The sequence below is a fragment of the Gadus morhua genome, chromosome 18 (assembly GCF_902167405.1).
Source record: "Gadus morhua chromosome 18, gadMor3.0, whole genome shotgun sequence".
Classification (NCBI taxonomy): domain Eukaryota; kingdom Metazoa; phylum Chordata; class Actinopteri; order Gadiformes; family Gadidae; genus Gadus; species Gadus morhua.
Window position 1 is genome coordinate 13,167,343 of NC_044065.1, and position 16,133 is coordinate 13,183,475.

At 45.3% G+C, this 16,133-nt stretch overlaps 2 protein-coding genes across 2 annotated transcripts; both read right to left on the reverse strand.

Moving 5' to 3' along the window:
- Positions 1-8,237: 8,237 nt before the first annotated feature.
- Positions 8,238-10,007, reverse strand: msrb1b (methionine sulfoxide reductase B1b). The gene is made up of 4 exons (XM_030339596.1): positions 9,824-10,007; positions 9,489-9,631; positions 9,159-9,276; positions 8,238-9,021 (listed from the first exon to the last, which is right to left on the reverse strand). The coding sequence occupies exons 1-4, from the start codon at positions 9,876-9,878 to the stop codon at positions 9,017-9,019; spliced, it is 321 nt and encodes a 106-aa protein (XP_030195456.1). The 5' UTR covers positions 9,879-10,007; the 3' UTR covers positions 8,238-9,016.
- Positions 10,008-11,304: 1,297 nt separating this feature from the next.
- On the reverse strand, positions 11,305-13,282 carry neurl2 (neuralized E3 ubiquitin protein ligase 2). The gene is made up of 2 exons (XM_030339589.1): positions 12,184-13,282; positions 11,305-11,691 (listed from the first exon to the last, which is right to left on the reverse strand). The coding sequence occupies exons 1-2, from the start codon at positions 13,007-13,009 to the stop codon at positions 11,576-11,578; spliced, it is 942 nt and encodes a 313-aa protein (XP_030195449.1). The 5' UTR covers positions 13,010-13,282; the 3' UTR covers positions 11,305-11,575.
- Positions 13,283-16,133: the final 2,851 nt, after the last annotated feature.

The following is a 16,133-nucleotide window of genomic DNA, read 5'->3' on the forward strand; positions in this document are numbered from 1 at the left end:
AGCTTGCAACGCCGCCGTAACTGCAGGGCAGAATGCCGCGGTCACCGCGGTAAGTATAGGGCACGGCGGCGCAGTGCATCATCGCATGGGCGTTGCTCTCCCTCTTTCGCTCTCTATATCTCACTCTATCTCTTTATCCAAATCTCTCTCTTTTTGTATCTCTCCCTCTCTCTCGTGATGTCAATTATTTTAGTCTATGCTATTTCTGATACCATGTTTCAAGCTAACCACAGTTACGAATGGTTTCTTCACCACATAATGGATAACACCAAATAAGGTTTTAATGATTTGATAGATAAGTTAAAGACTACAAACACGGCCACTTTGCCATTTCCGTTCAAGCCAAGACAGACCAAAGGTTTACCAGGGTAAATTAGAACATGTAGGCGTGGCCTATTTACCGTTCCGCCCACTCCCAATATAACTGTTTGTTTACCTGTGTTCGGGAGTTGCCTCATGAACCACCTCCAGAACACAAGCCTGTTTACCTTGTGTCTCTGTTAGAATAAACCATGTCGTTGAACATTTACCACTCTCCGAGTCATACCTAGCACAAGACCACCACACCACAAGGGATTGAATTAGTTTCACATCTCTCTCTCTCTCTCTCTCTCTCTCTCTCTCTCTCTCTCTCTCTCTCTCTCTCTCTATCTATCTCTCCCTTCCGCTCTCTCTCTCTCTCTCTCTCTCTCTCTCTCTCTCTCTCTCTCTCTCTCTCTCTCTCTCTCTCTCTCTCTCTCTCTCTATCTCTCCCTCCCTCTCTCTCTCTCTCCGTACCTCGCTCTGTCTCATTCTCTCCCTTTCTGTATCCCACTCTCTCTCTCTTTCTACCTCGCCCTGTCTCATTCTCTCTCACTCCATCTGTATCTATATCTCTCTCTCTTGTGAGAGTGAGATATCTGAGAGAGAGATTGAGGGAGAGAGAGAGAGAGAGAGAGAGCGAGAGAGAGAGAGAAAGAGACCGCTGATATGCCAGGCATGTCTACGCCTGACCCTCAGCCCTCCTGAGTGCGACGGCTTGGAATTTAAACAGACAAGTATATAAAAGAAAAGAAAAACAGTGTATCATGGCGGCCGACGATGTGGAGGTGATAAAGGTAGGCCTAGCGGCGCTCAGCTGCTTGAACGTGAAACCCAACCCGGAGCCCGTCCGTCCGTCCGTCCTATTTGGGGCTTCTTTACGGCAATATACTGTGGGTGGACCTTCGCCATTGTTTCCCAATAAACCTCCAGGCCACTCTCGTGTTTGTCTTCCCGAAAGCCCCCTTCAAAGGACCGCGGTGGTCGCGCCGTGTTTAGCCCCGGCCCGACGGTGGCTGAATGCTCCGTGACTCGCTGTGCACCGTGGACACACACGGCCCCGGGTTAGGTGGAACACGACCCAATCAACCTCAGACGCATTCTGCCCCCATGGAAACATTCTGGTTCTGCACTTTAAACAAACATTGTGACCATGATTTGGGGTTTTGGGGTCGGTATACAAGCTTACGTTGGTTGTGATGGGATGGAGCGGGGATTTGTAATTGGTTGAAATGTGGATGTTTACGCGCCCGTATGCTGGGACTACTGGTGGAGGGAACAGCATGTGGGCTGGGTTGAATGGTGCGACCCAGCAACAGGGTTTGTTATGGTGGGGAGGCGGGGGGGGGGGGGGTAATGAAGGCCTCAGGAGGGCCAGACGATAAGGCCCAGACACAGCAACAACAACATCAACAACGAAAACAACAACAAGAGTCGTTCATCGCTGTGCAAACAGAACCAAAGGATAAGAATAAATATTACACGATTTCATTGATAATGTCTAAAATCTAGTTCACCAGGACCAGCAACAAAAGAGTGTAACTTCAGTGATTATTTATCGCTCACGGTATACTGTGGGTGGGTATCATCGGGTTTACTTAGATTAATGCATTTAGTTTATTTATATCAACAGGTGTTTCTACTTGTGTAAAATGGCGGCACCCAAAGTTTTAAATCTTGATTTTGAACCGAGAATGTTCTCGGCAACCGATGTAAAGTCTTCAACCGATTGTTCTGCTGTTTAATCTAGACGGTTAATGAAACGAAGAGCGATGTCAGGTATACTCTAGAGCAGCTGGGGCTATCAGACCATCGCTCAAGCCGTAAACAATCAGTCTCTACTTTGAAAGGGTTATCTAACAGGTGTAACGTAATGTAAGACCACCCGTAAAACAGGCCCACATCGCTCAACGGTTTGGAATGGACTCAGGAGGGCCATGAAAAAGCTTTAAAGAACGTTCCTCCATACTCTGTTTAGAAAATGTATTTTCAATTCTGGTTCATTATAAATCCCAAATGATCCGTTTCAAATGATCCACTTAAATAATCCTTCACTGATAGTGGACTCATGACATCAGGGTTGCACCAGGCTGCCCTATACTCAACCTTCGTCTCCTCCATCTTTACTTCCATCTGCGATGGCTTGCGTCGAGGGAGGACGACCACATGAACACACAGAGGCCGTTCTACCATCTGATGGCTGTCAGCCGGGGCCGAGAACAGAATGGGTATGTCTAATGTGTGCGGTGGTCTTATGTCGGAAAGGCGGCTTAATGAGAAAGCTTATCTTCTTATAACGTAGACTTTACATTCAATTTTTGTTTCCATCACGTTGTCATCTAAAAAGTTCTTTAGTTACAGCAGTTTAAGAAAGAGTGGACGTCACACACAAACACACACACACTAGACACACAGACACACACATCGTTTCATGTCTCAAAGCCTATGATAAAATAGTTTTGGAGCCTGGACTCCAGAAGGCTTTGTAGTTGGATGTTTGTTTGCACTTGGTGTATGTGTGTGTGTGTGTGTGTGTGTGTCTGTGAGTGTGTGTGTATATGTGTGTGTGTGTGTGTGTGTGTGTGTGTGTGTGTGTGTGTGTGTGTGTGTGTGTGTGTGTGTGTGTGTGTGTGTGTGTGTATGTGTGGGTGTGTGTGTGTGTGTGTGTGTATGTGTGTGTGTGTGTGTGTGTGTGTGTGTGTGTGTGTGTGTGTGTGTCTGTGTGTGTGTGTGTGTGTGTGCTTTTGTGTATGTGTGTGTTCAGAACTGTTATCTTCTCTCAGGACTGCAGATAACCGGCATAGCCAGCAGACAGCACCCAGAGCTTGCGCTTACTGACACACAACAGCAGCTCTGCCTTCATGGGTGAAGATAAATATATGTACAGTTTATCATGTCCATCAAGGTCTTACCTGTCACCATGGATTCAACAGAATGACTATGTATAGCAACAAGTTGTTCTAGTTGTGCTTCTATTGTGCAATACAAAGAACTTAGAAATTAGAAATCTTTGAATGGGCAGTACCATTGTGGGTGATCCAGCCCTGGTAACCAACTCTCCAGGCTTCACGTTAACATCCGTTTTAAATATAATTTTTTCACAATCACTTTGTTGTGCGATTCAAAGTGCATTTAACATGAGTATGCCTGCCGCAAGCATTAACAGCAGTAGCTCTTTGCTCCTCTAGATAAGACATTTTGTATCGTATGGCGATTAAAAGGAAAAAGATTGTCCATAAAAGTTTCCCAAACTCCGCCCTGACATTAATTCCCAAAGATGATAATGCTACATTGCCGCTGTTTACATTCGTGGTTAGAGCAAACTCATAATAAATCCTCTTGGGTGAATCGGTAAACCAAAGTAATTTAGACAAATTATACTGGTAATGAATGTTTTAGGGAAAGCAGGAGAGACAGTTAGAACAGTTTGATCACCCAGACGGGTGCTGTCTTTTGAAGTCATTTTGGAGTAAACTTGCTAAATGGGGATTTATTTAAAATTGGAATGCTATTTATTATTTAGAAGACACTTTTGTCAAACAGTGCTTCTACTGTTTGCTTTGAGAGAGAACTATCAGAGAGTGGTAATTGAACCTATTATGGAGCATAGAGGTTCAAACCCACAACCCTCTAACCACAAGACTACCGATGCTCTTGATTATATAGTTGCGTATTTACAAACTCAGTTTAGTTAGTTAGTGCAATCTCCATTAAAACACTTGTTGGAAGTGTCTGTTAACAAATAGGCCTGCTGATCATGGCATTTGGTGAAACGTCTTTGGTCTAAAGTTTGATAAACAATATTAGATATCTTCAAAAACACCTTCCCGATACACTAACATGTATAACGTTCAAAACCAGGTCCCCATTTGTGTGACGCTTAAAAGAGCGACCTGCTTCATCGCTTGTTGGGTTACTCTGCAATCTGCAGATCTGCAAATGTTTTGACAACACTGACTTCCCCAAATCCCTTCAAAACAAACATTCATACAAGCCAGCTGTGTTTGTGTTTTACAATGTTACTTGAGTCACGTACATTTTTTCGTGTCACACTGTTGGACATCGCTCACCAACCATCGTTTTCCACTACACTGGAAAATGTTGGTTTCATTTGAAGTTTGAACGGCGACATTTGAATAGCTGATTGAGTTGGACGTTCATTTATATAATTTGGATTTTCTTTGCTGTGTTTCAGTAAAATCTCCCAGTTGTTTTTCCTGGGATTTAATTTCACTATGTTGCCCACACGCTTTTATCTAAAGCGACAAGTGGTGCTGAGAACAATCCTTGCATACCATCCAAATTGGAGCCGCTACAAAGAAAGCAGAAACGCGTCTCCAAGCAACAGGGCAGTGTGCAGTGTATCTAAAGCAATCAAAACACCAGGTTTGTCGTACTTGTATTTCTGTTCAAACCTCACGTCAGCAGGACCGCAGTCAAAAGGCTGTCTCTGCATCTGGACCACAGGGAACAATGCAGGGGCCCCTCTTGCCTGTACGGGGTCCGCAGGGACCTCCACACTGTGAGGGGACATGTCAGGCTGCGGCCGGCACTCCGGAGATCCATCCTCACGTGTCAAGAGGCAAGACGGGACGGTGTTGGGGGAGGTGGGGGGTGATTCTGTGATGTAGTCCAGATGTGGTGTGAGCGGTGGTCAGCCCCCACTGACAGAGACAGGTTTGGTGGTGGGGGGGGGGGGGGGAGTTAGGACTAATTGCACAGGGTGTTGCTACGCGCTACAGCTACCCTTATTAAGAACGGTAGGCCGTTGCCATCTGGGTAGGGGGATGACGGGGGTTTAGCTGTCATTGATTTCTCTGCTCGTTTGGGAATTTTTTTCCCAAATTACTTTAATCAGCGTGAATGTCTAGACAAAAGATTTGAAGAAATGTTGATGTTCTTGTTGCTTCACCCTAAATTGCAAAGTCTTATCCACATTTTTCTAAGGTATTTATTCAATTTGACCAGGAATGGATTGAAAAAGGTCATGCCTCAGAACTTCTAGCTAACTACTGAATTAACTTATGGCTCGGAGCCTACTGCTATTATCTAGTGTTTGGGATCTATGACACTTCCAGGTAGAGCTGTATGCTGTGTGTGTGTGTGTGTGTGTGTGTGTGTGTGTGTGTGTGTGTGTGTGTGTGTGTGTGTGTGTGTGTGTGTGTGTGTGTGTGTGTGTGTGTGTGTGTGTGTGTGTGTGTGTGTGTGTGTGTACATGTGCGTGAGAGAGACAGAGACAGAGTAACAGACAGGCAAACTAGCCTGAGCACGCATACAGTACAGTCACTGCCTGCATGTGAAGATCAGCTTCCGTCAAAACATTGAAACTGTGTTTTAATGTGGAGATGGAGATGCAGATAAAGGTGCAGCATTCTCCTGTGGCACAGCTATTGTGTTAGCATGCATGTGTGTGTGTGTGTGTGTGTGTGTGTGTGTGCGTTTATGTATGTGTGTGTGTCTGTGTGTGTGTGGGCATGTGTCGTGTGCGTTTGTGTGTTTTGGCATTTTATGCAGGGTTCTTCTTAATAATGATGATGTCATCCACCTGTTGTTTGGCTGTGGGCCGGCGATGAATGATGGGACCATTTGCAATAATCTCCGTATCGGATCTGGACCACAGGAGTCAGAATTACCCCAGCCAACCTGTACTCTATATACTAAGTGGACTATTCTCCCGGGAGAAGGCGCTGTTTGTGGTAAACATTTCAAAGGCCTCGGAGAATGCAACTGTAATAACAGGAGAGGTTAAAGTCTTACACCAGCCTCATCGCTCAAAGCCCCTGCTTTGAAAACACATTCCTGTGTTAATAGTGGGGACCTAGGGCTTCGTTTCCAGCCTTTCCCTCCCTCACAAACACAGTGGAATTAACCTAAACAGAACAACAAAGGATCATCAGGGTTGTGTGGTTTTTTAATGTTCGAGATCAAATCCCATGACTGTAATGTTTATCGTGATGGAAGAGTGCCAATTACCTGAGTTTCATCAACAGACAAGTACAGTATGTCCTCCAGTTACCTGTTTGAAAGATTGAATCAAAGCCGAAGGCCTACCCGCTGCGGTCGTCTTTATGCATTAATAGGGCATCACATTGGTGATCCCAAAGGAACATCACGAGGTGTGGATTCACATCTCTGGGCGTGTATTACGGTCGGTGTACAAGGCATGAACTAGTTATGCGTAAACATTGCAACCTGTTTGGGTAGGTTAATTAGGTTCAAATTAAATACTGGCATAATCTTCTTCTTCAATGAGTATTGTCTAAAAATGAATCCTGTGTTTCTGATAATCTCTCGGGGTACTGGTTTTGGAACTTGAAATATTTGACCTGACTATTCGGTAATTACTTTTATGACGTTAATTACCTCCTGTCAGGTCGAAATCTTGTTGATTATGGTTTCTAAACACTTTCAAATTGATTTTAAATGTGGGTATGTGTGTGATTGTGTGTGTGTGTGTGTGTGTGTGTGTGTGTGTGTGTGTGTGTGTGTGTGTGTGTGTGTGTGTGTGTGCGCACGCCCAGGTGTGTGCGTGGTTTAGTGTGCATTTGTGCATGCGTGTAGTGTGTGTGGGCATTTTTATACGTGCATTTGTTTTGTGTGGTTGAGTGTGTGTTTGTGTGTGTGCGTGTGCGTGTGCGTGGGTGTGGGTGCACATTCGTTCATTGTGTGCATTGCGTTCAAGTGTTTGGCTGTGTGTGTGGGGGTTAGGGTGTGTTTGCTTCCTAATATGGACTAATACCCATGCATCCATTTCGTGCCACTGGTTATTAAATATGTGTTGTCTGACAAAAACGATTGCCGGTCAAATGGGTTTCTAACTCAGACTGGTGGTTCCCCCGTGAGACTGACACGGACTTGCGGTAAACTACAGGCCCTATACCCCTAAGACGCATTGAATCAGAATTTCCACTAAATGGCATATATGTTATGTTACGCTAAACGGATGAACTGGCGGGGTCTGCCAAGAGTACAGTAGTAGGGTGGGGAGGGAGTTAGGCAGGGAAGGCCCCGCGAAGCAGACTTAATTCCAGCGGCAGACTGTTTGGCCGCAGGCGAGGTATAAAGTAAATGAGATTGGCTTTGGCAGTGCGCGGCTGAGACAGGGAACTTCTACGGAGTCCTCACATAGCTTGACACCCTGAACGCAACCACATCTACACGAATGTTTGGTTGAACTCGGAGTAATTGCACGGTTTCGACGGGTTGATGTTTTGAAAGAAAATAGCCTTCCGGCGTGTAACTTTGTGTCTATGGTACAAAACCGATTACAAAAGGGCACGCACAGCTTACGCGTAAAAGTTGATACAACAGCGATGCGCCAAACATGCGGATGGTGCTACATATTCATATCGGTTACACACGCCAAGAGCTCCTCTATGATGACTGCATTTGTGTGCATGTGTGTGCGTGTGTGTGTGTGTGTGCGTATACGCACGTATACATTTTGATAGACAAGGTGGGAAAAGCAGCGGTGGCGTGGAAGTGCAAGTGATGCCAAGTCAAAAAACCACAGCCACATATGTGACACGTATAACAGCGAGGCAGCAGTCTGTTTAGCATGCGTATTATTCGCTTTGGTGTGCGTGTATGGGGTTTATGCGTGTGTGTGTGTGTGTGTGTGTGTGTGTGTGTGTGTGTGTGTGTGTGTGTGTGTGTGTGTGTGTGTGTGTGTGTGTGTGTGTGTGTGTGTGTGTGTGTGTGTGTGTGTGTGTCTATATGTATCTCTTCGTGTGTAGGCCTACACTTCTCCATAATGATAGCCTTCAGTCTCTAGCCCGGTGGTTGGGGCTTCTCCTCTCAGACTCTGGGCATGTGCCAAACACCGGAGCCCAGAGAATATGGCTTACAGCTGGGCAACCGACCCAGCCCGGTTCCCCTTGTGAGCTCCAGGAACGCCCTACAACATGCAATAGGAATGCATTCCCAAGATGCAGGAATAAGGCGAAATGTGATGTCTTTATTTGGTACTAGTTGTAAGGTTGATGTTACAGGTTAATGGTAAAACAGCGTTTCTGACCAACTAACGTGCGCAACAGAAGCAGGGAGCCTAAAACCATAAATACCGTTAGACCTCAGATCCAGGAGTTGGTCTCCACCTAGTGGCTACTCAGCGCCATTACAGCAAACATTTACCCGCAACCTCGAAAGTAACTAACAAAATTATGCAAAGTTAATACTGACATGGTCAGGTTTGTACGTGGTTATAGTCATTTAATGGTGTGAAAATACTTCAAGTTAGATCCATTCAACAGAATAAAATAAAATGCAATTTCTATTTGAAACATCGAAATTGTGTTGTCATGCAAAATGTCAACAGGTTAGAAACAATATTAATCCATACAAACAACGTGATGATAAAGTTGGCATTTCTATTACTTCTCACATGCACCCATACAAAAATAATATCATGCACACTTTTCCATGTGTTCTTCGCCCATTCATATTGCCATTGCAAAACACAACTTCATGGAACATCACAATCACACCTCCAATATCTTGCACCCTCCTCCTCCTCCTCCTCCTCCTCCTCCTCCTCTCTGGTCCCCAGGGTCAGGCCGGTCACAGAACAAGGTCGGTGGACAGGAGCTCCTTCTCAGGCCGTTTCCCTCTGTCCACGTCATGGGCTGACCGCGACCCTGGGGGGCTTCTGGAGCCTCTGGCTAGCACCTAGGTGGCTAGCATTCTCGGTCACAATCACACCCTATTGGTCGCCCCCTTAGCCTGGCAGACAGGGGGAAACGTCAGGTTTTAAACATGATAACAAAATAATGAACCAAAGAATGATAAAAACAAGGACGTTTTGGGGGTAATTGTGAAAAGAATGTCTCAAACAAATGTTTAAACTATCTTTCTTATACCTTTATTGGGGACGAACTTCAGCGAGTGGCTGAATATTCAGAAGCGCGATAGACCCTGCCCCGGTCCGTCGTTCACAAACTCATGACCCAGTCCGTTGCCACACTTGCCACACAGGACCTACAGTAACATACACGCACGCGCGCGCACACACACACACACACACACACACACACACACACACACACACACACACACACACACACACACACACACACACACACACACACACACACACACACACACACACACACCCACATTAAATGATGTTATTGATCAATATACCTAAACGTCACGGTCTGGTGCTTTAGACAGTCTAATCTGAAACTCGCCTTAAAAGCGGTGAGGGACTCCATCATCCTGGTCACGCTGTCCTCCCTGATGGTCTCGGTGAAGGCAGGCCATGGGGAGGAATGGGCGAATTTAGAGCGACTGGTAAACAGAGGGTGGCTGCAGGTGGAGCAGACGTACACACCTGTAGAAACAATAACAGTGACCTAACACCTTGCAAATGCAAATACGCCAGTATTTCTGGTTGGATTTGCTTTGGCAGAACAGACGATGAGATTGGTTAAGGTTAAGAGTCCAACTCCAACGGAATCGTGATAATCTTAGGTGAGGTGGAATGGAATTACAACAACGTCTAGTAACCGAAGTGTGATCTCACCTGGCTGGAAATGCTCCTTGTAAATCTCGCCACCGTTAAACTGACAGAAAGACATTCTTGGGCGTTTTTAGATTTTGTTTTGTATCCAATACTCGTTCAAATCAGAAAGGACATGAACTCCAGAGAAACCGGATGGGTTAGGGATTAGCGTCAACGTAGTGCAATGATGGGTTTGTGACGTAACAGGTTACAATCCCCTTCCCCGGTGAACCAACCACTAGGTGTCAGCATCTGACCACCAAATCACAGCCCTCATTTGAACGCTATACGTTTATCATCATCATTTGAAGTCTAGAAAATGACCATATTATTGTGTGTGTGTGTGTGTGTGTGTGTGTGTGTGTGTGTGTGTGTGTGTGTGTGTGTGTGTGTGTGTGTGTGTGTGTGTGTGTGTGTGTGTGTGTGTGTGTGTGTGTGTGTGTGTGTGTGTGTGTGTGTGTGTGTGTGTGCTTGTGTTATATCATGTCATTCTATTTGAATCACATGACGTAGGGAGAGCCGGGTCGATTGAAACACTTTTCAGTCAAACGCATTTTTCAAAGATGACGTTACGTATACAAATAATTTCAACATGTGATCAACAACTCACATGTGTGTTATCTTAGTTACAAGTGTAATTTAATACATATGTTGGATGATCGAGCTGTTTTTTAACTTTGAAAGTAAGTTGACATCTGTTTCAAACGCCCCTCCTAGTCGGGACGTTTGAAACACACATGCGGGACGAATGCAACAGCATATTTTAAAAATAAACTATTGAACTTACTCTTGTTTTTTTGCAATATACCGGACAACACAGTAGTGTACTTGTCATTGCTCAAATTTCACATAATTCCGCATACTATAAATAGGTTAAAATATATTTTTGGCCCGTGCGTAATTGTCAAGATGCACGTTTCGATTAAAACTCACCTATTTTCTTTTGGACGACTACATTTGCATAAATTGTATTCATTTCCCTATCCTAAATCATGTTTAGGGATACACAGTTGAACGTCCTTTTATTTATTTTAAACAAAAACTACCACGTAAACCGGATAACATGACTCCTGTTGCTTTTGAAACAAGTGTTTCAATCGTCCCTACAGCGACTACTGACACTTAAACCTTTTTTACCTCTAAACTTCAAAACTCTGACATTGCACACTTTAACACAGGTTTAAGTACTAATTCATCTGTTGTATAGTCATATTATTATGGCATGAAACAAAAAACACAACTATTTATCACAAAAAAACTACCGCAGGAAGGATTTTAGTTTGCGCTCTCGAAAACAGGTTTGGGGGATAACATTTGAACGGTGGTACGTCATTACATGACATTTCGTGGTGTTGGTCAGGCTTCCGTGCTGAACGTAGTGACGAAATTTGACGTGAAAGCCTTGCGTGGTTTTCGAGGAAATCGCTGTGTTTCAATCGTCCCGTGTTTCAATCGACCCGGCTCTCCCCCTAATAGAAACGAACGGACGCGAAGAGACACAGTCAAGTTTTTACCACAGTGAATTTATTAAACATTATATTTTCTAATTTAAATTCAAAGGTAGCCTACTGAAAGCAGGCAAAACAAAACTATACACGTGATTAATTCACAGTCATTACATTCTTTAAATTGATGGTGGATCTATAAGCTATTTGACAAAAAATACAATACATAAATAAATAAATAAATAAATGATGTCGTCTGTGTTTCATGTAGTGTAAAAGTTCCAAAAGGCCGTAGGCTTAAAGTTCGCCTCAGGCAGGGCAACCTTCGTCACTCATATTTGCAGTAATGTTTAAGTGCCTCGGGAAGTTCCAGCCAGTCTAGCGCCATCCTGTGGACAATATGCTTCTGGATCGTCTTCCTACACAGTGTCTGCAGAGAGGAGACTGGCGCGAGACAGCGGAGAGCATGAGTGGAGGAGGAAAACAGACGCATCAACACAACAAGTTTAATGCGACGCAGGAGCAAGCTGTTGCATGTATGGGAATAGTTTTTACGGTATCTTTATATATATTTTTTCTTCTTGATCTAAATAGAATACGCGTTTTGGAGTTATCACTTCATGAAAGTTACTTATTGCTATTTCTCATTTAGCAGATACATTATTAAGGAGCAGGTAGAGGGTTAGCCATACCCCTACAGGTTAAAGGCTGCAGACAAAAAACTATATTTGCATATGACTCAATAGCCTGTCCCTCCATAGTCGGACTCAGATGTCACTTTCCTTAGCGTCAAAAACACCAGCAGCACATGAAGGTTAGTAGACTCTCCGTGGAGAGTCTACAAACCTTCATGTGCTGCTGGTGTTTTTGACGCTAAGGAAAGCAACCCCCATCCCCCCCCCCCCCCCCCCCCCCCATCACCCCCTCTACACTCACATCCGTACTCCACCTGCACGATGCGCACCGTCTTGGTGGCGGCAAAGACGTCCACCACGGCGTAGAGCGGCCGGTCGGCGGGGAGGCCCTTGGCCGACGCCCCCATGTCCTCCCCGTTGATGACGATGTGCATGTCGGCGCGGCCGCCCCCCCTGGGCACGTACAGCACCCCGATGCGGCTGCGCCTGGCGGTGGGGGGCAGGGCGTTGCTCTTGTACAGGTCGTCCAGGATGTGGCTGAAGCGGCCGGGGCGGCTGCGGCCCACCAGCTTCTCCAGGGGGATGCGGAAGTCTTCGATGTGCAGGTGGGTGTCCACGAAGAAGCTCTTGGGTCCGCTGTTGGCCTCCAGCTGCCTCGTCAACGCCGCCACCCGGGCCAGGGCCGCCGCCTCCTCCTCTCCCCCCGCGCCCGGCACCCTCCCGCCCAGCCTCCTCCCGCCCTCCCCCTCCGCGGCCTCCCCCGCCTCCGCCTCCCCCCCCCCGGGCTCCGCCGCCACCTCGTCCGGGACCTTGTTGTGGTTGCGGGTGATGGCGAAGATCCAGCTGTCGCCCAGCGCCATCATGTCGGGCAGGGAGTACTCGGGCACGGCGTCCATGCCGGCCGGGTCGTGGGCGGTGAGGCCCACCCGGAGGTGGCCGCACCAGCCCAGCTCCTTCTCCTCGATCTCGATCAGGAAGATCTCCCCGGGCTTCAGGGGCTGCTTGCTGAAGCACAGCCCGTTGGCGAAGCTCTCCACGCGGGTGGCCTGGGTGCCCGTGTAGTCCAGCCGCATGTTGCTGCCGTGGATGGGGTGGAACTCCAGAAACTGGTCGGAGGAAGACTCCATTGTGTGACACACACCGAGACCGATGGCCTGCTAACTCAGTCAGGAAGTCCTTGGCGGGTTTTTAGGCAAAGCTTTCTCTTACAACTACAACGTGGGACATTACTTCCTAGGTTCATGTGAGTGGGTGGTCCGCAGCACGTGCTTGTCCCCGGTCCTTCATGATCAAGTTTGTACAGAACACGGACAGACTGACACAGACACGCACTCTGGGCTGTAGCTCAGAGCGCTTGCGTCTGGTCTGCTGGCCGTCACACCGGCGGAGATCTGGTGGAGGGTTATTTCTGTACGGCTGTGAGTCAACAGATGGTGAGGTATGTGGGGAGGGGGTGCTGGGGTCGGGGGTGGTCCGTTAAGAGACACTGTGACACCAGGCACACGTGGACACACTTGCTTACCACAGCATAGTCCCAACGTGCCCAGCAAAGTGTATGCATGCATGTGCAACCCTAACGTTTCTTTCTGGAGACTGGGTTGTAACCTGACATATGATCTTTCTTGTTCATGGACTCCCGTTTGGATATTTGTCTGTACCACTCTCACCCTGTATTGCAGAAACACCCACACACCCACACACACACACACACACACACACACACACACACACACACACACACACACACACACACACACACACACACACACACACACACACACACACACACACACACAGGCATGCATACACACACACACACACACACACACATACGCACATGCACACACACACACACACACACAATTAAGTTAATTATATTTGGATTACATTTACTACTAGTTTATTATGTTACTTTTATACTATACTATACTGCTAGACGGGATAACGCTAGATTAGATAACATTCGATAACATTATATGGAGAATTAAACCATGGTGTAGCCCAGTGCTATTATCTGTAGAAAAAACAATCGTCATATAAAAAATGACTTTTTCAGTGTGTTGATCGTTGTTATAATGCTATAGCACATTGTGGTAAGCTAGATCAATATTAAAATGTTTTATCACAAAATAAGGTTTATATTGTATTACTGTGGTAGCTATTTAATAACGGTTAGTATTGTTGGTAAGTATTCAGGTTAGTGTTCAGTGAGAGTCTTGATGTCAACAAATCACACACAAAAGGTCAGCCATGAAGAGTTAAGCAGCCCAACCCGGCGACAGTGGGCCCACGCATGCTTTCGCCCAGAGCTTTCCCTTGACCAAGCTACCAGGTAGGCCTGTAGGAGACCAAAGCCCTTTAGTCTTTCAGCAGTGAGTGCCAGTAGCTGCATGGATTGACAGTAGAGAACAAGGAGTCCTGTACGGAACCGGTGCCACTGAGCATGCATTAACAGCTCCAGTGGGGTCAGACATACTGGGTCACACTGTGCAGCCCTCGGCTAGTTAGACATTTCCACTTGGTGTGTGTAGGTGGGACAATGGGGGTGGGCCATTATTCACTGCTTAGATTACCTTGCATGACAGTGGGAGTAAGCATCTGGAGGAGGTGTTTCTGCATCGAAAATACACTGTTGATCTTTCTAAAGATGTTATCGACTCAGTCAAACAGTCGATAACTGTTTCCCCTTCACTCAAAGCTTCCTTCTCAGATAAGATCATGCCTGGCTGGACTTTATCATCTTTGTTTTGCAGAATTAGTTTCGGCTGCTGAAAAACGTCAGGAGATTAATGACTGTTTGACGGTTGATAAAAGTTTCCCAGGGTTGTAGACAATCCTGGCATGGTATATTGTTTTTATTTTTTATTTATTTATTGTCCTTGATGAAAGATTGCTGATGAGTTGTCGGAAATGGTCTAGAGCAAGCCCATGAAATGTTCACCTAAAACTTATAATTTACAAATGTAATTTGTTAGCCTGCTAGTGGGATGGGAAGTGTATATTCAACATTTGGATACCTTTACTTTAAAGGTATTACAGGTAACAAAGACTAAAAACCGACCTTAACTTTTGCAGCCCCCTGTACATGCCTCATAACTGCCTTACTGAGACTACATTACCTGTTGAACTGAGTGGCTTGTCTAACACATGTCAAAGTTATTGATCTGTCTAACAGACTTCTCTTAGTATTTATTATAGAAGGTCCTTCCATCAAGCCCCAATCTTTTATCAAACACCACTCTAGTTGGTTTTCCATGTTTTAAAATGTATGAGATATCCCATGATTTGCAGCCGCTTTACCCTGAGGCAGCGGGTAAACCTTTTGAAAACTGGGCTGCTATCGGTGACAGGATCCTTGCATATTCCCAGCGAGATGGAAAACTGCCTTTAGTGCTGGATGGCATGACAACAGGTAAGCTATTTATTGTAGTAATATGTAAAAATAATCGTGCAGGTTATGTAGGTTATGTAGGTTATGTCTCTTCTCTTCCCCTTTGATTTTCTCTCCTTGCTCTGTCTACCATCCATTTATATTGCAGTTTCAAACTTATGTCATTCATACAGCAAGTAGAAAGTAAGTAAAGTCAACCAACAACTTAAAAATAGTCATGAATTCATGCAGTAATTTGACCATAATCAAATAAAAGGCAGAAATGTCTGTGGCTTGTTGTCTCACATCCTCATGTCAGCAAGTACTTACGGTAAGTCAGCATGGACCAACCTCAAATATGTTACTTTTTAAATCTTGAACAGAATTCAGTCCATTATATGATGTTACAAGACTTCCTTGGTTGATAATAGGCCACGCAATCAACACACATACACTTACAATTCAACACCAGGGAAGAAAAGTCTGAAATACTTCAGGAATTAATAAATGTTGTGCTATGATGCAATGTTTGTGATCTTTGAGCTTTAAGAGGCAGTTCCCTAAACTGGTGTTTTTATTGACAGCACATACATATTAGCTCCAGGGACGTTCATATGTATTCATGTAAAGGAGCTTAAAAAAAACGAGTTTGTTGGGTGGTACATATTGTTTTTGGAATACGAATGCATAAGGATTTGAGGCGTAAAAAATAAAGAAGCTCTGTTCTATAGGCTGCTCATTTGGCTTATTTTCGTATAATGCAGGTGTTTGTATGATTATGGAAAATTATTATAAAGTGGATAATATTTAACCCAATGAAAAATTCGCTCACTTGGTTGGATCAAAAGAACAACCCGGTGAAGCCATTATTTTCGCTTCCA